General features: G+C 36.6%; 1 protein-coding gene across 2 annotated transcripts in view; it reads right to left on the reverse strand.

The window, feature by feature from the left end:
- FBXL5 (F-box and leucine rich repeat protein 5) overlaps positions 1 to 26720 on the reverse strand; it is a 61367-nt gene that overhangs the window by 22097 nt on the left and 12550 nt on the right. For both annotated transcript variants that reach the window (XM_037829425.1, XM_037829426.1), the window contains exons 2-6: positions 10973 to 11188; positions 8863 to 8958; positions 7270 to 7456; positions 4786 to 4968; positions 469 to 594 (exon numbers count right to left, since the gene is read on the reverse strand). In XM_037829425.1, coding sequence (XP_037685353.1) covers positions 469 to 594; positions 4786 to 4968; positions 7270 to 7456; positions 8863 to 8958; positions 10973 to 11188 — 808 coding nt within the window. The remainder of the gene's footprint in view (positions 1 to 468; positions 595 to 4785; positions 4969 to 7269; positions 7457 to 8862; positions 8959 to 10972; positions 11189 to 26720) is intronic.

Consider the following 26720-nt stretch of genomic DNA (forward strand, 5'->3'; position numbering starts at 1 on the left):
AACCTTGCAAGGGAAGTAGTATGACTATTTATGAATGAATAAACAGATTCAATAGCTTCATGCTCTTTATCTGAGCCATACTGGACTCTTAATCAATACCGTGGAAATGAGCTGATCAATTAAAATGGCTCTAAAAAAACATGTTGAATACTGTAAGGCACTATAGTGAACACACATTATTTCTTTAAGGAAAACAGCCATCATTTCCTGATTTTTGAAAGTATTTTAATATAAAACAGATGGAAACAACCCTCTACACATTAAAAAATTATCTGAAACCCAGAATAAATTTTCAGTTTGCATATTATCCCCTCAAATTTTAAAAATTAGTAGGCTTTAAATAACTAATATCTTTAGAAAACACAAAATAAAAATGCATACTATTAACACTTAATAATTGTGAGTACTTAATTATGAAATATAATAATTATTAAAATATCACATAATTTTAATTCCAACAAAGCTCACCAGATTCATCTATATCGGCATCTTCATCCCACTCCTGAAAAGCACGACTTTCATCTTTTCTATTTTTCACCCATTCTTCATCAGGTTCAGTATCAAGTTCAGTTGCAGGACCACTATACCAGTCACCTATGCAACAAATAAAAATAAAGAACAATAATTTGATTAGCTTGGTTACCATTACAAAAAGCTAATCATTTACAATAAAAAAAACTCTACACAAAGAAAATAAATGAGAACTAGGCAATGGGTCAGCAATTTCTAGGAATACTCCATAAGTGTTAAGTAAGTCTTAGATATATATGCTTAAATTAGCAAAGGATTCAATTTCAGACATCATAAAAACAACAATTAACACGTGGGTTCATTCAAACAATTGAATTAATTCAACAATATTCATTTTTTTTCCAAAGGAAAAAAGAGGATAAAAATAACTAAAATCAGAAATGAAAAGGAGAAATTATTACTGATCCCACTGAAATAAAAAGGACTATAAGAGAATACTATGAAAACTCTATGCCAATAAATTAGATAACCTAGTTATATAAATGAAATAGACAATTCTTGGAATCACACAAAATACCTACACTGAGTCAAGAAAAAACAGATCTCAACAAACCAGTAACTAGTAAAGAGACTGAATGAGTAATCAAAAACCTTCCAACAAAAAGAAAGCTAAGACCAGATGGCTTCACAGGGGGATTTTACCAAACATTCCAAGAATTAACATCAATCCCGTTCAAACTCTTCCAAAAACATGAAGAGGTGGGAACACTCCCTAATTCATTCTACAAAGCCAATGTCACCTCATAACAACTCCAGATGAAGATACTACAAGAAAACTACAGACCAATAGCTCTTATGAACATAGATGCAAAAATTCTCAACAAAATACAAGCAAACTGAAGTCAACAGCACATTAAAAGAATTATACACCATAATAAACTACGATTTATCCCAGGTATGCAAGGGTGGTTCAACATCAGAAAATCAATTAATGTAATACACATTAAGAGAAAGAAGTAAAAAAAAGAAAACACATGATCATCTCAATTAATGCAGAAAAGGCATCTGACAAAATCCAGCAACCTGCTTGATAAAAACACTTAGAACAACTAGGAATAGAAGGAAACCTCCTCAACACAATAAAGGGCACATATGAAAAGCCCACAACTAACATCCCACTTAATGATAAAAGATGGAAAGTTTTTCCTCTAAGATCAAGAACAACACAAGGATGCTCACCTTCCACCACTGTTATTCAACAGTGTACTGGAAGTTCTTGCCAAAGCAGTTAGGAAAGAAAAAGAAATAAAAGGCATCCAAGTTGGAAAGGAAGAAGTAAAACTTTCCGTATTTGCAGATATATGATTCTATACACAGACAATCCTGAAAATTTGTAACAAAGCTCCTAGACCTAATACATGAATTCAGCAAAGTGGCAGGGTAAGAGATCAACATCCAAAAATCAGCAGTGCTTATATACACAAGCAATGAACAACCACAAGAAGAAATCAAGAAAAATATTCCATTCACAATAACAACTAAAAGAATATCTAGGACAAAATCTAAACAAGCACGTAAAGGAATTATACACAGAAAACTACAAAACACTGCTAAAAGAAATCAAAGATCTAAATAAATGGAAGGACATTTGGTGTTCATGGAATGGAATACTAAAGATCATTACAATGTCAAAACTACCCAAAGCAATTTAGTTTCAACACAATCCCATCAAAATTCCTACAACCTTCTTTGCAGAAATGGAAAGGCAATCATCAAATTTATATGGAAGGGTAAGAGGCCCCGAATAGAAAAAGCCATCTTGAAAAGAAGAATGGAGTTGGAGGACTCGCGTTTCCTGGTCTTAAAACTTCTTACAAAGTCACAGAATCAAAAAAGCATGGCACTGGCCCCAAGCCAGACATATAGACCAATGGACTCGAACTGAGAGCCCAGAAATCAAGCCTCACATTTATGCCCACTGATTTTTGACAAAGTAGCAAAGACCACTCAATTGGAAAGAATGGTCTTGTCAACAAATAGTGCTGGGAAAACTGGGTCTCCATTTGCAGGAAACAAAAAAAAAAAAAAAAAAAAAAAAAAAAAAAGGAGGACCCCTACTCCACACCTTATACAAAAATTAACTCAAAATGCATCAAAGACCTAATATAAGAATTAGAACAATCAAACTCCTAGAAGAAAAGGCAGGGAAGCATCTTCAGGACCTTGTGTTAGACAATGGTTTCTTAGACTTTACACTTACAGCACAAATAGAAAAAGAAAAAAACAGATAATTGGGACCTCATCAAAATTAAGAACTTTCATGTCTCAAAGGACTTGTCTCAAAGCAGGAAAATTCTCAAAGGACATGTCTCAAAGCAGGAAAAATAAAACAATAACCTACACAATGGAAGAAAATATTTGGAAACCCCATATCTGAATATATAGAGACATCCTACAACTGAAGAACAAAATGAACACACAACCCAAATAAAAAATGGGCAAAAGGCTTCAACAGACATCTCTCCAAAGAAGATATACAAACGGCCAAAAAGCACCTGAAAGATCCTCAACATCACTGGCCATGAGAAAATGCAAATCGAAATCACAATGAGATACCATTTCACACCCACTAGAATGGCTACTATTTAAAAAACAGAAAATATCAAGTGTTAGAGAGGTTGGGGAGAAACAGGAACATCTGTCCACTGCTGGTGGGAATGTATAATGCTGCAGTCACTGTGGAAGACAGTTTGGCAATTCCTCAGAAAGTTAACTACAGAATTACCATATGACCCAGCAATCCCACTTCTAACTACATACCAAAAGAACTGAAAGCAGGGACTTGAACAGGGATTTGCACTCCAATGTTCAAAGCAGCATTATTCACAATTGCCTTTGTGAATTCACAATTCACAACTGAAGCAACCCAAGTGTCCATTAACAGATAAATGGATAAACAAAATATAGTATATACACATAATGGAATTATAATTCAGCCATAAAAAGGAATGAAATTCTGATACATCTGACAATATGGATGTACCTTGAAGATATCATAAGGGAAATAAGCCAGACACAAAAGCACAAATATTTTATGATCTCACTGATATGAAATAATTAGAATAAGCAAATTCACAGAGTCAGAAACCAGAATAGAGACTACCAGGGACCGAGAAGGGGGAAGCAAATGAAGAGTAAATGTTTATTTGGTATAGAATTTGTTTGGGTTGATAAAAAAGTTTTGGTCATGGACAAGGTGATGGTAGCACAACACTGTGAATTATACATGTGAGTGTGACTGAAAGGGGAAATTTTAGGTTATATCTATTTTACTATAATACAAATTTTAAAAAGGAATCCAACAACTATACAACACAGTGAACCCTAATGTAAACTATGGACTATAGTTAATAGAATTATAATAATATTCTTTTAACAATTTTAAGAAAGGTACCCACTAATGCAAAATGTTAATGATAGGGAAAGCTATGTGTGTGAGTGGGGGTATACGGGAACTCTGTATTTTCTACGTGATTATTCCTAAACCTACAATTTCTCTATTAAAAAAAAATGACAAAAAAAAAAAAACTAATATGAATTTTGCAGTTAATATCACCTAGAAAATAATGTTTTAATTCAGTGGCAAAAAATGTATGTCATATTAGTTGTATTTATCCCATGAATGCACTGTATGCGCATGACAAAAAAAACTGTCTATTCACACTTAAAACCAACTTACCACAAGAACTTAACGTGAAATCATGATTTACAGAATGAGACATTACCAATACAAAAGAAGATATGTTAAGACCAACAGATTCACAGTTATTTTGAGCCACCACCAAAAGGGAGCCATAATGATGCCTCATTTAAAAAACTATCTAGAATTAATTTATTCTGAATTTGTTAAATACTCAATCTAATTATTTAAAGATATTCTGATATCTTATTTTATTTTTAACCTTTTACTATGTAAAGTTCCAAACACAGTCAAAAGTAGAAATAATTAGCATAATGAACCCCCATTACCCATCACCTAGCTTCAACAATTATCAACATTTGCCAATCTTTTTGCATTACCTCCCCTATTTTTTATTAATTATTTTAAAGAAAATTGCAGATATCATATGATTCACCAATACTTGAGTATTTCTAATTTTAAAAATATGTATCTCAAGAACATATCATCCAACTATGAAATCTTTTTGATCAACCTGAGTTTCCTCCCTGTCCTCACTTAGTAATGTCTATAAATGCTCATCAAAAACAGATTGAAATATTTTTTACAAAAAACTAAAAGCCCCATTTGCCTACCTCTGGCCCAATGAACAGGGTAAAGATGTTTCCAAAGTGATCCAGTTTTTGCCAGCTGAGACCATTTAGAGCTTACTTGACTGCAACGGCATAATTCTTGAGGATTGAGATAACTGAAAATTGACAGCATTACCTCAGGAGGAAGATGAGTTATACTCGTGGACTGTTCTGACACTTCCGTTTCTGAAACAAAAAAGAAAACTTTCAACATTAAAAGCTGTAAGACCAAATGGAATAAGAAATTACAATCACATTTCTATAAATAAATTTCAGTGCCTGAAGTCAACTCCTTCCTGCTTGCATGATGTAAAAAGGAAGTAACATGGATTAGAGGTAACATGAGGATGTTAAACTTGTTAAGATTCTGTAGGGTTAAACTGTCATTGCCCAAATCATACCTCATCTTATGCAGCTACAATAATGAACACAGTATTGACTTCCTCTTACAAAGGCATCACAGAAAAAACAATACTCACTTTGTAGTTTAAGTAGCATCATTTGAAAAAGGAACCCAACGGGTTTTACAGCTTTAAATCAACAAGTATAGAGTCTGCCAGATGAAGAAATCTCCCAGGCATTTTTAATGACACACACTAATCTCACAGCATTTTCCATTCATGCATTATAACTCCTGTCAATGCCTCTGTGTGAGTACGCTCTTTGATTTTCACATTTCATACAAGAGTCTCTAAACTTGGACTTCTTTAACCTATAGGTGCCCTAACCTGAGCCGACACTACTATTTATATATGAATGTAACAGATGAGAACACAATGTAAACAGTTTTGATGCTGGGGTATATTTATCAAGAATCTTCTGTCAATTACTGCAGAAAGCAGTCATTGGATGTACCATTTCCTATAATGTATTAATTCATTAGCAATTTTCCAGAATGAAAAATGCAAATGTGTTGTTACCTAAAAAAACATAATATTATAAAAGTTTCATCATTAAAGTATTATGAAGAATGTGAGTATGCTGTATAAGTGATTTACCTTCACAAAGCAACCTACATAAAGAAATACTATGATCAAATTACTTTAACCTACTCCTTTTAAAATGGCAAATATTTAAAATATAATATAGCTATAATTTGCTTTGAAGAAATGGGAAAATTAAATGTAATAAGTGTGATGCTTTTAAATCCTATGTTATAATTACAATTAAACTAGACACAACAGGTCTTGACTTGGTGTCTAAGGAACAAGCTTCTTTCAGAGTGAAGCATACAAGCTTTATGGGTTTAATTATAGCTTAACTTATACGAACAATTTTGTTTCAACATGCATCTCACCTAAATACTTTGTGAAATGAAAAAAGAAAAAAAGGATCAATTTTTTAAAAAGCCTAGGCTATTTTAACAGAAGTGCCATTGCTATCTTCACCTAGAAAGAGCAAAGAAATTTTTCCTTGCCTATGGACACTAATTGTTTCATTAAAGATGTTTTTAAAGGCAGGCAAAGCTATGGAGGATAAATAAGGACAAAAATGAGAAGCAATATATTAAGAAAAAAGCAGGCATAATTTATTTGCATTTCTCATTCGTTATCTCAAAGTACCTGTATACAGAAAACCTATGTCCTCAAACTTGCTTCCCTATTATGGATATAAACAGAAAGAGAAATGCAAAAATTTCTAGAAGACAGGGATAAAATTATAAACATAATTGATTTTGAAAACAAAGAAAGAAAAATGTAGCCACTATGATCGACAGGGCTCAGAAAGTTGGATAATACTGCAAAAGTGCTCTGAATATGGCAGTTTTCAAAAATATTGATTGGCTAAAACAATAATAATATAAGTTCATTCAAGAAACACTATACTGCATGTGGTCCAAGTACAGGAGATGTTAAATTATCACAGTTTGGAACAGACAACAATAAATTTTAAAACAAATACTATTCGCGGCAGTAAGAAGGAACAATCTGGTGAAACATATGACAACATGGATGAACCTTGAAGACATAATGCTGAGCGAAATAAGCCAGGCACAAAAAGAGAAATATTATATGCTACCACTAATGTGAACTTTGAAAAATGTAAAACAAATGGTTTATAATGTAGAATGTAGGGGAACTAGCAGTAGAGAGCAATTAAGGAAGGGGGAACAATAATCCAAGAAGAACAGATAAGCTATTTAACGTTCTGGGGATGCCCAGAAATGACTATGGTCTGTTAATTTCTGATGGATGTAGTAGGAACAAGTTCACTGAAATGTTGCTATATTATGTAACTTTCTTGGGGTAAAGTAGGAACATGTTGGAAGTTAAGCAGTTAAAAAAAAAAAAAAAAAAAAAAAAAACAAATACTATTATCTTCAATTAAATTTATACTTGAAAAGAAATGGCTTCAATTAGCCATGGGGCAATACTTAAATACTTAAAACTACTACAAATCTCCAAAATCTACAGTTCGTATCAATAAGATGTAAATGGCATTGAAACTAACTATAAATTGCTCACTATCTAAACATATGAATCTCACCTTTCTCTGACTTTTCATCCACAGAATATTTAAAAAACTTCTGTCGCTCTTCAGCTTGATTCCATAGGCTAAGACCTCTAAGGAGTTCTGCAGTATCCTTGTGAGAACAATGCTGTGCAATCACTTTCTTTTTAATATCCTTAAGCTCTTCATAGGTAAAATATTCCATCAACATGGGTTGAAAAACCTAAATTAAACAAAATATTCATAAGGAAAGAAACAATTAGTTTTGTTTTACTCTATATCCTTTAAATTATTAGTGGCTCAAGTATAGAATTATAACCATATATTTCAAAGAGATAAAAATTTTAGTTGTTGCCACTGAGTTAGTTTATCCAAAAAACTGTAGCGAAGATTCTTTTCTTTATGGCTTCTCCAGCTAATAATCAACCCCTGACAATTTTAAAGAACCAGAAACAGAAGGTTTTCCTGTACAGAACTTGTCAAACTCTCTTAATCATTTCCTTATTGCTTATGTCATTTAACTCCCTTCTGGTACTACAGTAACTGAACTCCACCCAAACAGAGCCTGTATATCGAATAAGAATGGTACCCAGGGTACTGGAACCATAAAAGTCAAGAGTTCCACTGAGATCTTTAAAGGTTCAGTATTGTTTCTGGATTTTGTAGATGTTTTCTCACATCATTTTTCCAGTATAGTGATTCTTTTAAAGAATGATCTTACGGAGATTTTTTTAATGCTTAGTCTCAACCTTGAATTTATAAAATCAGAATCTTGAGAGATGAAGCCAAGACTTTTAGTTCTTCAGAAAATTCTGATGTACATCAAGGTTAAGAAAAACTGCTCTGGCAACTCAGTGACTTCAGCCCTGGCTGCACATTACAATAACTTAAGGAGCCTTTTAAAAAATACCCACGCCAATGCTTCCCACCTCATTTAATTCTAATTTATTTGATTTGGTGAGGGTTTAGTAGTAGGTTGCTTGTTTTGTCTTAAATACCACCCTGATTATAAGGTGAAGCCATAGTTGAGAGTCCTGTAGTAACCAATTTACAGCTGAACTACCCAGTTCCTAATAAAATACTTTCTCTATTCCTTACCCTGATATTCATCTCACTTTAGAGAAAGAAGAGACTAGGAAAATGTTTTGCCCATCTATTCAGTGATATCCTATAGATGTATATTGGATAAGACTAATAACTTTAAAACCACCATTTAATTAAAATCCACTACTGCAAAAAAGAACATTAAAAATTATTTAAATTTAGCTTGAAAGTACAGAAAATATTTAAAAAGTTTAAAGAACCTGCTAGAGATTCTGAAAAAACTTTAGGGTAACTTGAAAAATTATTAACATTCAACACAGTGCCATCTACATGAACATAAAAAAGAGCATAAATATTTATTGAGTAAATGAATTAAAGAATTCATTCAATGAAAAGCAAAAACCTCTCTGAAGAAACAAAATTAATGCTTTCTCCCTTTGGCTTTATTTCAGCCCCAAAATAAACTGGGACCTTATCTCTATCAATCAAATATATTTTCCTATGCATTATTTTGAAGTATCTAAGGAATAATAGCATTTTAAACTTTTATAAACCAAAATTATAAGGGGAAAAAATTATGCTCACCTCCTCTTCCTCTTTCATGTGAGGAAGAAAATCTCTTGTAAAAGCCTCCAATCTCTCTTTCAGCTGTTTTGCATAATTTAACTGCTCATATTCATTCTGGTGGGAAAAAAAAGATCTGAACAGTTACATACTGCTTCATTATTTATACTGTGCCTGATTTCAGGAAGTCTGTTTAAAATGCAACATAAAATCTCAGGAAAAAAACACTGACAAATAGTAAAGTGGTCTCTGTACATTTCTTAGTATAAAAGGTATCCTTAAAACAATAAGCTCTGAATTCCTTTAATAATATGATCTCATATATCTTTGTAAAATTTTTCACAATTCCAAAAAATAGCAATTTGCTCAAAATTTACATTAATTTCTAATTTATACACTTATAAAATTTCTATGTATCAATTTTCTAATATATCTCAGAGAAGTCCATAAGAGCCTACTGGAATGTATCAATTCAAAATCCTGTAAAGGTCATCTAATGTATTCTCCACTAAAAAATTCAACATAATAAAACTGAATTTAAAAAAAAAATTAAGAATATCTGTTACATTATCCTGACAGACGGCCATATACATTTTTTTTTACTTTTTAACATTATCGAAAAATTAAAAAAAAAAAACACATTTCAAACAAAACAAAGCAAAGGATTAAGAAAAACAACATATACATTTCTATCAACATTTCTAAAGGCAAGGTTCTCACTACATCTCAAATTAAATCAATTCTAACCCTGAAAAACTCTAAACTGAAAAGTTCTTCCTCATATGAGCTAAGACCAAACCTTGCTGTCACTTATCCACATTACTTTTCTTCTAGATCTGTCCTCTGAATTTAGAATGTGGAAAATTTACAAAAGAAGGGAAACTTTTAGAACATGGGAATATTTATCCCTCTTGAGTCCTCTAGTGTTCTCTTTTCTGAGTTAATCTATTCAACTGCTTTCCAATATTCTATTGAATGTCCTAGTCTCTTGTGTTTTACACACTTTTCCAAAGCATGTCCACATGGCTTTCAACTCCACTTACATGCTAATAATTATGAAATGTGCTTTTCCAACCTAAGATCACTCTTCTGACTTCCGACCCACCTGTGCTGGATTATACAAGTACCTGAAACCCAACCAGTCCAAGATGGATCTTTTTATTTTGCAAGCCTCCTCTATATTCCTTGTACTTCCTTTCTCCTTTCTCTCATCCTCCTCCCTTTGTATACAAACACGACATTGTATAAATTTTATTTCCTATACAGTTCTCAAATCTGTTCCTTTCCCTATTTACTACTAGTTACTATTACTACTAGGACAAACTGTTTAGTTCAGATCTCAACCATTTTATTGAATAGGTAATAAATGAATGTAACACAAAATTCAATGAGTACAAAGGAGTATTGAATAAAAAATAAAGCTCCCATCCATCATTACCCAATATCCTACCCCAATCCAGCCTCCCACCGCCCTCCCAAGTAACTAGTGTGTGTGTTCTTCCAGAGATCACAATAAATTTTTAATAAGGGTCTCCCTGCTTTGGTTTTTTCTTTTCCTTCAATCCATCCTCCTCCCTACTGCAGAGGAACCTTTCTAGAATACAATTCTCTAAGTGAGGGGTATTTAGAGGTTTGACAAGGTTGGAATTTGAGCCTATGTTTCACCAAGCCAGAAGGGGGATAAACTAAGATCAAATTTTAAATAACCTAAAATAGGCAAAACATAACTAAGAAGAAAAACTCTCTACATGATTACTCTACAATACACTCAAAAATATCTTCAATTTTATCTTATACAATTTAAAATTATACTGTTTAGCCACCCTTGGTCTATACAATATGGAAAAACGAAATATAATAAACACAGTATATATTTTTTAAATAAATAAAATTAAAGTATTTATTCATTCTAAATAACAGTTGTATCATTAGTTACCAGTAACTGCATTTATACCTTTCCTTTAAGCATTCAACAAATGTTTAAGATTTGGGGAGTAGCATTCATTAAAAAATTTTATTACACAGAAATACAGTTAACATCATTTAATATAAAATGCTAACAAGTTTTACCAATGACACACCAGAGATGGAACAAATTCTTATAATTAACAGCCATTTTTTGGCAACTCACCTTAACATTCTTCAGTCCCTTTTCAAAGAGGCTAAGCATCTCAGAGAGTTTATTGTCAGAATGTACATTATAAATGGTCTGGCTGCGTTGTTGAAGCAAACCAATAATGTATTCATTTTCAATCTGCTCATGCATTTTGAACTCCTTAAAAGTAGCATACAGAGACTGCAGTAGAGCACGGAAATCATTGTTGTTGGAAAAGTTGGTTTTAGAAAGCTGAATAAAAATTTAAAAAGAAAGGTACAATAAATACATGCAAATAAGCACCAATAAGAAATATTACAATCTATTCCTATTTATTTTTACACATAACAAAACAACTCCCTTACATTTGGTGAAACTAAAGAACATATAAAGGAAATTCACAAATTAACATGGTATTATAGTATAATAAAAAGTGCACTTGGCCAACAAGATGTTGGTTTACATTCTAAAGGACTTGGTGATACAGAGAAGTGATGTGTGCACAACAAATTGTACAGTTTCTTTAAATAAAAGGGACTAGACAAGGCCCCCCACCAAATCTAAAATCTATTACTCCATACATATAACAAATATAGATAAAACATAATGCAGAGAAATATATGAAAATTTAAATAGTACATTAGGATAATGTGGTAAGTTCTTTCTTTGTTCAAAATGTTCATTATGCTGTTATATTACTGTGCTGGTTTGAATGTATTATGTTCCCCAGAAAAAGCCGTGTTCTCTGATGCAGTCTTGTGGGGCAGACGTTTTGGTGCTAATTAGATTTGCATGGAAATGTGCCCCACTCAACTGTAGGTGATAACGCTGATATTTCCATGGAGGCGTGGCCCCACCCACTGAGGGTGGGCCTTGATCAGTGGCGCCATATAAATGAGCTGACAGGCAGAGGGAACTCAGTGCAGCTGCAGCTGTGAGCAATGTTTTGAAGAGGAGCTACAGCCAAGAGGGACACTTTGAAGAAAGCACAAGAGGTTCAGATGAGAGACAGTTTGAAGACGGCCATTGAAAGCAGACTCTTGCTCCAGAGAAGCTAAGAGAGGACAAATACCCAAGTGCAACTAACAGTGACATTTTTTAGGAACTGCAGCCTAGAGAGGAACATCCTGGGAGAAAGCCATTTTGAACCTAGAACCTTGGAGCAGATGCCAGCCACATGCCTTCCCAGCTAACAGAAGTTTTCCGGACACCAATGGCCATCCTCCAGTGAAGGTACCCAATTGCTGATGTGTTACTTTGGACACTTTGTGGCCTTAAGTCTGTAACTATGTAACCAAATAAACCCCTTTTATAAAAGCTAATCCATCTCTGATGTTTTGCATTCCAGCAGCATTAGCAAACTAGAACAATTACTTTCACGATTTTACAATTCAAAATCTGTTAAGGAAATAATTATAAAATATTAGCCTCTTAGAACACTATTAGATAATTTTAGGGGTACTAACTTTTTTTTTAAAGAATAGAAGAACTAAACTTAACCGTTTATATTCGGAATATGTACATTTCGGGGCTGGAAGCATTAACAGTGCAATGTAGAAACCTAGTACATCAGTGCATGAGAAAGTAAATGCACTCAAAGGAAAGATACAAATCAATGAAAATATGAAGAAATACAGTTTTTTTTTTTAATTCTGCTCTTCAACAAGAGGAAATGATTCTGATATAATTTTCATTTTTTATACTTATTGGAAAATTAAATTCTAATAATTAAAGCACACACATCATCAAGAAACTTGATTCAAATTAAAGCGCAAAGTAAAAGTCTGGCCAACAAACAAAATTCAAACTTTCCATTACCTATATTAAATCTATCTTCTATCATATCAATTCCAGTTTCAAAATCTACTTATCAAAGTGGGAAAACCTGAATAGGTTAAATACAAAAGACAGGTCAATGAAGGGAGGAATGACTAGCACCATACTTCCTAGATTTGCTTTGTAAAGTCTGATGTATTATTTCTAAAATGGAGGAGAGATAAACTGTCTTATTGCCTGTTCTCAGCGGGAAATCGTAGTCTGATGACAAAGCATCAGAAAAGATGGCATACAAACTCCACTATACATAGTAGAATTAACTGTCTTCGGTAAAAGCAGTATGGATTAGGCATGAAGAGTTGTTTCTAGAGAGTCTGCCCGAAGTTGGATTCCCTAGGATCAGATCCCGGTTCTACCATTTATTTAGCTGTGCAACAATGAGTGAGTTACTCTTCTCTCAATATTTCAGTTTCTTCTGGTGTTAAATGAGAATAATAATACCTGTACTTCACAAGGTTGCCATGAGATTAAAATGAATTGATGCTTAATAAATGTTAGCTGCTATCATTTTGAAATTTAAACATCCATTTTTATAAATTCATGCAGTTTTTATTCATTCCACACATATTTACTGAGCACTAATTATGAGACAGGCACTGCTCCTGGTACTTGGCATACATCAGCAAAGATCTCTGCCTTTATGGAACTAACATTCTAGTGAAGGGAAAGAGACTATAAACGGTAACCACAAGAAGTAAATGAACTGGAAGAAAAGTCCATAACCTTTGTCTATAAAGGGCCAGATAGAAAACATTTTAAGTTTTGCAGGCCGTACGTATATAGTCTGTTCCAACTATTTAACTCTGCTCTTATACCACAAAAGCCATTTAGACAACATGTAAACAAATGAGTGTGTCTGTGTTATTTATGGAAATTAAGATTTGAATTCCACATAATTTTCACGTCATAAAATCTTCTTTTGATTTTTTTCAACCTTTTAAAGAAGCAAGAAAAAATTCTTAGCACCTGAATCATACAAAAACAGCAGGCAGGATGGATTTGGCTAAATCCATATTCTAGATTAAGAAGCATAATAAACACTGTGGCAGCCCGTGGCCTGAACAGGCCTGCGGACCTTGGCGCACAACAGTCTGTGTGACCTAGGCAGCTAATGTTTAACCTATCATCTTTGTAAGCCAGTAAAGAGAAAACGGTAAATTAACCTCAAAATGTACCTATAAAACATGAAACGGGGCGAACCTAAGATGGCAGCTAGGTGAGACAGGGCAAAAAAACACCTCTGTGAAAAATACTAGATAAAAACCAGAAAGTGACCCGGAACACCTCTTCCAGCAATGCACCATCTGGACAAGGTCTGCTAAAACCACAGGGACCGTGCACTTGGTGAAACTGGGAGTCTGCATTCTGAAACGAGTGAGTAACCCAGCTGAAAGTCCTGCGGCCACGCTGTGGTGTGGGGAAACCAGGGCTTGGCATTTGGAGACGGACTAGTTCTTCTTAAAAAAAAAAAGAAAACAGGAACGGCTGCAGTTACGACAGTGAGAACCGCTCAGTGAAGCATGGCAGCAGCGGGCTGTGCCAACCTCTCGGTGCCTGGCGTGGAGGACAGCCCACTGCTGATTGCCTCAGGGCCAGGGGGGCAAGGGGGAGAGCCAAAAGGAGAAAGTAACTACGCCGTTTGCAGCTGGCTCCCCAGCGTGCTGGCGACACTCCTGCCCGGGGCTGGACCCACAGCCCAGAGTCACTCCAGGAATCCCAGTCTGACGGGGAGTATATCCCACGGCACCACATACAAGCCACAGTATCAGCTGTGGACAGTGGCCTTGGGTGCACCCACAGCTAGCTGTCCGGGAGCTGAGAAGGCAGAGCTGTGCAAAAAGGGGGAGGGGCTGAGAAGCCCCATTCAGCCATTTTTGCATCAGGCTGGGAGCGCCCCTGCATGGCCCGGCAGCCCGGGGCTTCCCTTGAGGGACGGCACGCACTTGTGACGTAGCACAGCCTTCCCTCAGCAGAGGTCCTGGAAGATCACAGCTGAGAAGGGGGGCCCGCTCAGAAATCCCAGGGACCCTAAGTCAATGCCGGGGACTTGTGGGTCAGTGGCAGAGAAAATCTGTGGCAAGACTGAAATGAAGGCTTAAACTCTTGCAACAGCCTTGAATCTCCGAGAACACCTGGGAGGTCTGAATATTCAAGCTGCCCTGCCTCCCTAACTACCCAGACACACGCCCCACATTCAGGGCTGACAGCACCAACAACACACCCAAACTGAGTTCACCAATTGAACCCCACAAGAATCATTTCCCCACACACCACAAAGACAAAGTTGAGGAGAACTGACCTGAGGGGAAAAGGTGACTAGCAGACACCATCCGCTGCTTAGTTAGAGAAAGTGAACGCCAACAAGTTGCAGATTTGAAAAATTAGATTGGTATTTTTATAACTTGAAAGAACCCTATCAAGCAAAGAAAATGCCAAGAGGCCAAAAACAACAGAAAATCTTAAAGTATATAATAAAACCAGACGATATGGAGAACCCAATCCCAAACACCCAAATCAAACTATCAGAAGAGACACAGTACTTGGTGCAATTAATCAAAGAACTACACTCAAACAATGAGAGCATGACACAGGATATAAAGGACATGAAGAACATGGCACAGGATATAAAGGACATAAAGAAGACCCTAGAAGAGCATAAAGAAGAAATTGCAAGAGCAAATAAAAAAATAGAAGATCTTATGGAAATAAAAGAAACTGCTGGCCAAATTAAAAAGACTCTGGATACTCATAATACAAGATTAGAGGAAGCTGAACAACGACTCAGTGTCCTAGAGGATCACAGAACAGAAAATAAAAGAACAAAAGAAAGAATGGAGAAAAAAATCGAAAAAATCAAAATGGATCTCAGGGATATGATAGATAAAATAAAACGTAAAAATTTAAGACTCATTGGTGTCCCAGAAGGAGAAGAGAAGGGTAAAGGTCTAGAAAGAGTATTCAAAAAAATTGTTGGGGAAAACTTCCCAAACCTTCTACACAATATAAATACACAAAGCATAAATGCCCAGCGAACTCCTAATAGAATGAATCCAAATAAACCCACTCCAAGACATATTCTGATCAGACTGTCAAATACTGAAGAGAAGGAGCAAGTTCTGAAAGCTGCAAGAGAAAAGCAATTCACCACATACAAAGGAAACAACATAAGACTAAGTAATGACTACTCAGCGGCCACCATGGAGGCGAGAAGGCAGTGGCATGACGTATTTAAAACTCTGAGAGAGAAAAATTTCCAACTAAGAATACTTTATCCACCAAAACGCTCCTTCAAATTTGAGGGAGAGCTTAAATTTTTCACAGACAAACAAATGCTGAGAGATTTTGCCAATAAAAGACCTTCCCTACTTCAGATACTGAAGGGAGCCCTAGTGACAGAGAAACAAAGAAAGGAGAGCGAGATAGAGAATTTTAACAGACATACATAGAACCTTACATCCCAAATCACCAGGACACACATTTTTTTCTAGTGATCACGGATCTTTCTCCAGAACAGACCATATGCTTGTGACATAAAACAAGCTTCAATAAATTAAAAAAAAAAAAAAATTGAATATATTCAAAGCACATTCTCTGACCACAATAGAATACAAATAGAAGTCAATAATTTTTTATTTATAACTCCACTATTTATTTCCTACAGGATAAAAAATACATAAACTCTAATGACAAATCAGTGGTTTTGGACTCAATGTAAAATATGTAATTTTTGACAAGAACTATATAAAGGTGGGGGAATGGAGGAGTACAGGAACATAGTTTATGGGTCCTATTGAAGTTAAGTTGGTATTAAAGAAAACCAAGATTGTTATGGATTTAAGAGGTTAAATTTAAGCCTCACAGTAAACACAAAGAAATTATCAGAGAATATGACCATAGAGATGAAAAGTAGAGTATGGGTTACAAGAAGTGGGGGAAGGGGCAATGGGGAGTTAAGAAATGAGTGTAAGGTTGCTGTTTGAAGTGAAGGGAAATTTCTAGTAATGGATGGTGGGAAGGTGATAGCATTACAACATTCTAAATGTGATTCTACCCACTAATGGAATGCTAGGGAGGGGGTGGAATGGGAAAATTTAGCCTGTATATATGTTTCCACAATTGGGAGAAAAAAAAAAAATGACAGTCTAAATAGATGACAATTGAATGCCAAGGATGATCCTGGATGGGATCTGAGGATGGAGGACAGGAAGCTCAAAGGGACACAGTTGGGACATTAAGGAAAATAAAAAAAAAAAGGAAATATAGAATGTAAGCTTTGTATCAATGTTGAATTTCTTGAACTTCTTAGCTGCGCTTAATGGGATTGCATAAAAGAATGTTCTTGTTCATGGGAATTGTATATGTGAATTATAGTGTTTGTTCAAGGATGCGTGCAGCTTGCTCTCATATGTTCGAAGACAGAGCAACAGATGATGCATGATAAATAGGGAGGGAGGGAGAGAGGGAAAGAAAGAAATGGCGGTGTGACAGCATGTTAAAGTTGGTGGATCAGGGTATCGGGGGAGGGGCGGTCAGGGTATGCTGTGTATGGGGTTTGTATCGTTTTTGCAACTGTTCCTGTAACTTTGAATTTATTTCAAAATAAAAAAAAAAAGAGCATCACAGGAGGCTGTGGCAAAAATGAAGACAGAAAATTGATAAAACATATATTCCAGGTATATATACAGATCACATCTCCTATCCAACTCAAACACTGCAGTATTTTTTTGGTCACTGAATGCATTACCATTAATTAAGAAAGAAAAAAAGGACATTTATTTGGAAAAAAAAGTGATCAAAATTCCACAGTGGAGTGTTATCCATTTATTTTTGTGATTGTACCTCCCCTTAGAAGAGCTAAAGATACAGATTAAGGTCATGCCAGCATTTTGGTTTATATTAATAGTCAAATCCAAAAGAAAACCATCAAACATCCCAAAGAGATTGATTCCTTCTTGAAAGGTGTATTTGCAGCAGAGAAATATCAAATATGCAAAAATATAACAGGAAACAGCTGATGAAAGGAATAAACATGAACCCTATCCATGTATGACCATTTAAATTTCAATAGCAATTGGGAAAAATAATAGTTTTCAATGAAGAGTTAGGTGGAACACAATTGAATACATTCCCAGTAGGAATGTATTCAATAGGGAATTTGAATAATAGCCGACAAAAGATGTGGAGGAAAAATCAATTGCATCTACTGTGTTACAACTCCCTGAACTCTGTGGCAGAAATATCACTTGAAGAGTGGGGAAGTAGCTTAGATAGCTATATGTGTTGGGACAGACCAACTGTTTTGATCCCAGAACCTAATAACTGGTGTGGATCCAGGGCCATAAGAAATGGCACACTGGAAGCCAGTGCACAACCCGCAAAAATATGTATGTGGCCCAGGGTAGATTAGAGATATAAAGTCAGCAGCTCATGGATTGTATCAGGCTCAGAAATTGTGCACTTAATGGTAAGTAGGTTTCCAATGAAAATACAGTGGGGAATTCCACTGTATTCTGGATATTCAGAAGATCTGGTGTTCTTACAAGGTAGCAATACAGTCTATCCTGGAGGATGATCCATGTACACTAGAGAAGAAAGTGTATTCTGCCGCTGTTGGGTGAAGTGTTACATGTATATGTTAGATCTAGTTGGTTTAGAGTATCATTCAAATCTTCTATTTCCTTACTGTTCTCTCTAGATGTTCTATCTATTGAAAGTGGTATATATTGAAGTTTCCTACTGCTAATGTAAAACTGTTTATTTCTCCCCTCAAATCTGTGAGTATTTGCTTCATATATTTTGGGGCTCTGCTTTTAGGTGTATAGATATTTATAACTGTTATGTCTTCTTGCTGAATTGGCCCCTTTATTAGAATAAAATGACTGTCTTTGTCCTTCAAAACTTAAAGTCTATTTTATCTGACATTACTATAGCTACCTGTGCTGGTTTGAATCTGTTATGTACCCCAGAAGATGCCATGTTATTTTAGTCCATTCATATGGATGCAGACCTATTGTGGGTGGGACCTTTTGATCAGATTGTTTCAATTGAGATGTGATCCACCCAATTCAAGGTGAGTCTTAATCCTTTACTGGAGTCCTTTATGAGGATAAAAGACAGAAAAAGTCCAGAGCTGAGAGAGAAACACACAGAGAGAGATCAGAGAAAAGCCCCAGAGAAGCTAACAGAGGACCCAAAGAAGCTCAGAAAGGAGGCCACTGGAACCAGGAGCTGAAAGCAATGAAATCCAGGAGCGAACAACAAGCAGATGCCAGCCATGTGCCTTGCTATGTGACAGGGGAACCCCAGATGCCAGTGGCCTTTCTTCAGAGAAGGTATCATCCTGTTGATGCCTTAACTGGGACATTTTCATGGCGTTAGAACTGTAAATTTGTAAACTAATAAATCCCCATTGTAAAAGCGAACCCAAAAAAACGTGAAACGGGAAGCAAGCAGAAGGTGACAAACTCTTGGTCTCATAAAAGAGCAAGATGTAAATGTATCCCAGATCTACCATCATCAAATGTTAATCTAGTCTAATAAAAAGTGCACTTGGCCAACTCTTCCCCCAGCAACCCTGTCAAGACTTTTTCCACCTACACTTGTACCCTCAGGAATGTCTTTGTCTCAAACTCTTGTAACTGGCTTGCTGTCCTTTTATTAATTGCGCGGTCAACTCCCTGCGAATGTGATGCCTGCCCGGTGTAAGAGAGCCATCATGATCTCTCCGCAACTTCTCACCCCGTCAGTAAGCACTGAATAAAAGCTGATGTATCAGACAATGCCCGGTGTCTTCTATGGCCTCTGGACTGGCAAAGCCCTCATGGCCCACAACAATTGACGAACACAGACAGGAAAATCAAATAGCCACCATTCCGGAGGCTAAAGAAATAGCAGGCATTGACAACATGAACTTGGGGAAGAGAAAGGAGAAGTCCCCGGGCGGGATACCAGGGTGGCCTGAGACATCTATGTGGGGAGGGGTGGCTACCCGACTAGATGAATGGAATCTTCCGAGGGAGTACGAAAATGTTTATAACTCTCGGGCTGGACTAATATCTGTCCTGCAGCAGGCCGCAAGAGCAGTGGTCCCAGGAGGGATACTGGGATGGCCTGGAACTTCAGTGTGGGGAGAAGTGGCTACCCTCCTGGATGGATGGGACCCACCAAGGGAGTACAAAGGTGCTTGCACCTCTCCAGTAGGACTAGCAGCCATCCTGCAGCAGGCTGCAGGAGCATTGGAGATTCAGAAAGAAAAAAAAGGGCCATCAGATTGCGGCCACGGTGGGCTGGCCATTGTTAGGAAGCTGTATGTGCCGCTACTGAGGAAGCTTTAGCAGCAAAGCAACCGTTAAGTTGCCTGGGAGATAAAGCTAGAAAAAGATATGAGGCTAGAACAAGCAGAATTGAAAGACACTCTGGATAAAAGTTTAGAAATACTGGCATGCCAGCAAACTAGAGGAAGAGGGTGGGGCAGTAGCAGAAGCGTCTAATCAAAAGGTGCTCATTTCATCCCGGGAGCTTTCTCCAGCCGAATTAACAGATATTAGTAACCAATATCGACAAAAACCTAGTGACTTGGTTGCTACTGCTATTGGTTGCACCTTGCTTGTCAGGCATGAGATAAGCAAACTGGCCACAATCTCCACTTACCCTTCCCTGTGGCAGCCTCCACTCGCTGAGAAGTAACAACAAGACCCATTCACTTTTTAACTAGCTGGTAAAGCAATGCAAAGTAGTGTGGCCGCTTGAAGGGAACTTACCCCATGAACTGTGGAGTAAATTACCTAAGGAGCAATGGTTTGTTAAGCTAGGCACTAAAACCTTGGAAGAAAGAGCCGCTCAAACACATGATTTGTGCAGAAAGCCCTCTGCCCTGCCAGTAAAGTCTGGTGGCTCTTGAAGAGTAACTATTGATTACAGAGAGATAAATACAGTAATCCGTCCTTTGTTTGCCACTGTGCCAAACATCACCACATTGCTCCATGATAGCACAAAGTTAGGCCTGTTTCTTTTTGTGTTAGATCTTGCTAATGCCTTCTTTAGCATTCCTCTAGATTCTTTCAATCAACCCTGCCCTGCCGCAGCAGGGTTGTAGGGAAGTGGAATGCTGCCTTAGGGAAGTAGAATGCTGCCTTGTTGCAAAATATGAGTACTCAATTAAGCCAATATAACTTTGTGTTAAACCTTGCTAATATGGTATTTAGCATATTTTTTTAGACTCTTCCAGCCAACTTGTGTTAGCTTTCACGTGGGAAAAACAACAATGGACATTTGCTGTGCTTCCACAAGGATAACTTCAAATGTGGAAACCTCCAGAAGAGCCTGACTACTCTATCAAGTTCTTGGGTATTGTCTGGTCGGGTAAAACTAAGGCTATTCCTTCAGTGTTTGTTAAAATAAAAAGTTATCCCACAGTGCTTACTTCTGAACAGTTAATAGCTTTTCTTGGTTTATTAAGTTATTGGAAAGTGTTTATACTCTATTTAGTATGAATTTTAAAACCTTTGTACACCTTAATTAGAAAAGGAAAAGCATGGGAATGGGATTTTCCACTGCAGACTGTGTTTAAAAAGGTTAAGCAAACTACTGTGCAAGCACAGGCTTTAAGGGGGGTGAACCCCAATACACCCTGTGATTTGAATGTGGCCAGTGCCAATACTGGCTTTGGGTGGGGTTTGTGGCAAAGGCGACAAGCTAAATGTGTACCTATTAGATTCTGGTCCCAACTATGGAAGGGCACAAACTCAGATATAGCCCTTTAAAAGAGCAATTGTGCACGGCTTATAATGCTCTGCTTCAAGTTAAAGGTCTAACTCAAAGGTGCCTAGCGACCTTACAGAAGGCCATACCCATACAAGTATGCAGATACGGGACACAATAAACAAGCCCCATTTTGGGAGTGCTCAGGTGAGCATGCTGAAAAATGAAAAGCCTATCTCCTATGATATGGCATTTTTAACAACAGCTCTTTAAGTACAGAGAAGCATGAAATTTTAGCACCGGTCTCCTATGCGGAAGAGCAGCATGCCCTGCTTCCTGTCGATCCTCCCAAGGTGGCTCCTTCCATGCCCACCATTGACAGACAAGGAAATATACTTGACTTGCATGGATTGGCACATGGGCAACCTGATACCTGGAGGCCATGACTGTCCAGCCCAGTACTGACGCCATATGGTGGGAAGACATCTGGACTGCCTGCCACAAATGTAAGGCAACCGTTTTTCATGTCTTTGCCCACAAAACCAATTCATTACCAGGTAACACAGAAGCGGATACCCTAGCAAAATTCTGCAGCCTAAAACCAATGATGCATAAAGAGGCTGAATGGCTGCACAGGAAAACCGGACACCGAGGACACCAGATCCCTGTCACCTAGTGGCAAATAGACTATATTGGCCCCCTTCCTCTGTTCAAAGGGGCAAAATATGCCTCCACCCCCATGGATACGGCTACAGGACTGCTGCTGGCCTTCCCAGTGGGGAAGGTCAACCAACGAGCAACTATGCATGGCTTAGAAAAATTAAGTACCTTTTTCTGGGTCCCCACACATGTGGACAGTGATACGAGGACCCCCTTCATCAGCCAATTAACCCAGGCCTGGGCTACAGAACATGATGTCCTTTGGACTTCTCACTTACCCTATAATCCCACAGCAGCTGGGTTAACTGAAAGAATGAATGGCCTTTTAAAGGAACACTTAAAGGATGATAGACTGGATCAGCATTAACTTCAGACCCAAAGCAGCCAGCTTCCACCCCTGTGGATATGGTAACTGCTGGGCCCATGCAAGCTTTACAAATCCAGATAAAGGGGCTGCCTGCCTTCAAGCTGCAATGGGGCAATGATAATAACTTACTCTTGCCTGTGCCACATACACTAGAAATTGGGGAAAATAAGTTCAATTGGCTCGGGTTCTGGCCCATGCAGCCATGCTGGTTGAGAATCCTAAGCCCATGAGGTATTAGAATTACATAGGATGTCAAGAATTATTTGTATTTCCCATCTGGGACTCCCCATCCCCCAGGAAACTGTATGCATAACTTTGCAAACACTCATTATACCCAACTAGCTATAGATCTAACCCTGATGGGCTCCCTGCAGGGGGAGAAAATATGGTATTTAAAACCCCCTAACCTGGAACTCATCTATCTACAAATGAAGACTCCACTTATATATTGTTAAACCACTTGGCTGTCCAATTTAATGCTTACATTTGTTAATTCTTATTTAAAAGAATGTGTATTACTATTTCAATTATGCATTAACTAAGATGTTTTGAGTATTTAGCATTATTCTAACAAGTTCAGTTTTAATGGTAACAATATATTGTGAAATGTTTGCTTAAGAACAATTTCCAGGATTGTTTTGGTGACCTGAATGTAGAGAGTATGAGGGATGTTTTTATTAAAGAAAAGGGAAAGTAGTTTTGTCCTAAATGATTGGTTGTTTCAGAATGAAGAAAAAGGAATGTGGAACAAAAACCTGAATGAATATAAAAAGTTGCAGAGAATGTGAGGAAAGGGAAATTTATTTCTGTGGTCAAGGTTGAAAAAATGATAAAAACTAGTGATATTACTGCTTAATGATGAAACCTCACAATGATCAAGTTGAAAAATGGTGAAAACTAGATATAGAATAAAGCAGACTGCCTGGTAGTTTCATCCTTTAGCTATTTTAGCCCCAGGCGGTACTTGTGCTCTAATTAGTATACAATGTTGTATGTATGTGCCTGGTAATTCACAAAATGTAACCCACACTCTTGATGCTATGCAAAATCACATACAAAGTAGTGATCATTTATCTAATGATCCTCTTGTCTAAATGGTGGAACTCATTAACTTGACCATAGCACCACTTGCTAATAAGTTTATTATCTCTCTGTACCAGTGTATTAATATTATATTGTTTATTGCATTGTTGTGAATTCTGAATGTAAAGTCTGTCCTATGGTCAATGCAATCTGTTGTACATGGGTGGATTGTGGCAGCCCGTGGCCTGAACAGAACAGGCCTGCGGACCTTGGCGCACAGCAGTCTGCATGACCTAAGCAGCTAATGTTTAACCTATCATCTTTATAAGTCAGTAAAGAGAAAAGAGTAAATTAACCTTAAAATGTAACTTTAAAACATGAAATGGGAAGTAAGCAGAAGATGAGAAACTCCTGGTCTCACAAAAGAGCAAGATGTAAATGTACCCCAGACCTCCCGCTGTCAAACGTTAATCTAGTCTACCTGCTTCCTGGATGCCAAATGTTGTGGTTATCTATGGATCAAGAGACCTGCCCTATTTGAGATACTAAAGGGAGCCCTACCGACAGAGAAACAAACAAACAAACAAACAAAGGAGAGAGAGATATGGAGAACTAAAACGATTCAGTATGGATACGTTAAAGGACATTAAAAGAGAGAGGGGCAAAATTTATATGATAAACATAAGCCAAAGGATAGGATGACTGATTCAAGAATGCCTCCACAGTAATAACACTGAATGTAACTGGATTAAACTTCCCAATTAAAAGATATAGATTGGCAGAATGGATTAAAAAATATGAACCATCAATATGTTGCATACAAGAGACCTGCCTTAGAAACAGGGACACAAAGAAATTGAAAGTGAAAGGACGGAAAAAAAATATTTCATGCAGGCCATAGCCAAAAGACTGCAGGAGTAGCAATATTAATCTCAGGTAAAACAGACTTTAAATGCAAGGAGGTTAAGAGAGACAAAGAAGGCCACTACATACTAATAAAAAAGACAATACAACAAGAAGAAATAACAATCATAAATGTTTAAGCACCCAATCAAGGTGCCACAAAATACATGAGACAAACATTGGCAAAACTAAAGGAAGCAATAGATGTTTCCACAATAATTGTGGGAGACTTCAATACATCACTCTCTCCTATAGATAGATCAACCAAACAGAAGACCAATGAGGAAACTAAAAACCTAAACAATCTGATGAATGAATTTGAATTAACAGACATATATAGTATATTACATCCCAAATCGCCAGGATACACATTCTTCTCTAGTGCTCATGGAACTTTCTCCAGAACAGATCATATGCTGGGCCATAAAACAAGCCTCAATAAATTTAAAAAAATTGAAATTATCAAAGCATATTCTCTGACCACAATGGAATACAATTAGAAGTCAACAACCATCAGAGACTTAAATTCAAAAATACCTGGAGGTTAAAAAACACACTCCTCAACAATCAGTGAGTTAAAGAAATAGCAAGAGAAATTGCTAAATTTATAGAGAAGAATGAAAATGAGAACACAACATATCAAAACCTATGGGATGCAGCAAAAGCGGTACTGAGGGGGAAATTTATAGCTCTAAATGCATACATTAAAAAGGAAGAGCTAAAATCAAAGAACTAATGGAGCAACTGAAGAAGCTAGAAAACAAACAGCAAACTAATCCTAAACCAAGTAGAAGAAAAGAAATAACAAGGATTAAAGCAGAAATAAATACCATAGAGAACAAAAAAAACAACAGAATAAATAACACCAAAAGTTGGTTCTTCAAAATCAGCAAGATCGACAAGCCCCTAGCTAGACTGACAAAATCAAAAAGAGAGAAGACCCAAATAAACAAAATGATGAATGAGAGAGGTAACATTACTGCAGATCCCAAAGAAATAAAAAAAATTCTAAGAGGATACTATGAACAACTGTATGCCAACAAACTAGATAATGTAGAGGAAATGGAATATTTCCTGGAAACACATGAACAACCCAAACTGACCAGAGAAGAAACAGAAGACCTCAACCAACCAATCACAAAGAGATCCAATCAGTCATCAAAAAGCTTCCCACAAATAAACACCCCAGGGCCAGATGGCTTCACAGGGGAATTCTACCAAACTTTCCAAAAAGAATTGATGCCAATGTTACTTAAAACACTGAGGAAAATGGAACACTACATAACACATTTTATGAAGCTAACATCACTCTAATACCAAAACCAAGGGAAGATGCTATAAGAAAGGAAAACTACAAGCCAATCTCCCTAATGAACATATATGCAAAAATTCTCAACAAAATACTTGCAAATCCAATCCAAAGACACATTAAAAAAAAACAAATACCATGACCAAGTGGAGTTCATTCCCAGGCATGCAAGGATGGTTCAACATAAGAAAATCAATCAATGTATTACAACACATTAACAAATCAAAAGGGAAAAAGCAAATGATCATCTCAATAGATGCTGAAAAAGCATTCAACAAAATTCAACATCCCTTTTTGATAAAAACACTTCAAAAGGTAGGAATCGAAGGAAGCTTCCTCAGTATGATAAAGAGCACATATGAAAAACCCACAGGCAGCTTAGTACTCAATGGCAAGAGACTGAAAGCCTTTCCCTTAAGATTAGGAACGAGACAAGGATGCCCGCTGTCACCAATGTTATTCAACATTGTGCTAGAAGTGCTAGCCAGGGCAATCTGGCAAGACAAAGAAATAAAAGGCATCCAAATTGGAAAGGAAGAAGTAAAACTGTCATCATCTGCAGATGATATGATCTTATATCTGGAAAACCCTGAGAAATCGACAATACAGGACTGGAGCTAATAAACAAATTTAGGAAAGCAGCAGGATACAAGATTAATGCACATAAGTCAGTAATGTTCCTATACACTAGAAATGACCCAACTGAAGAGACACTCAAGAAAAAGATACCATTTTTAATAGCAACTAAAAAATCAAGTACCTAGGAATAAACTTAACCAAAGATGTAAAAGACCTCTACAAAGAAAACTACATAACACTACTAAAAGAAATAGAAAGGGACCTAAAAAGATGGAAAATATTCCGTGTTCATGGAAAGGAAGGCTAAATGTCATTAAGATGTCAATTCTACCCAAACTCATCTACAGATTCAATGCAATCCCAATCAAAATTCTAACAACCTACTTCACAGACTTTGAAAAGCTAGT

Source organism: Choloepus didactylus, chromosome 3 (assembly GCF_015220235.1).
Source record: "Choloepus didactylus isolate mChoDid1 chromosome 3, mChoDid1.pri, whole genome shotgun sequence".
Classification (NCBI taxonomy): domain Eukaryota; kingdom Metazoa; phylum Chordata; class Mammalia; order Pilosa; family Megalonychidae; genus Choloepus; species Choloepus didactylus.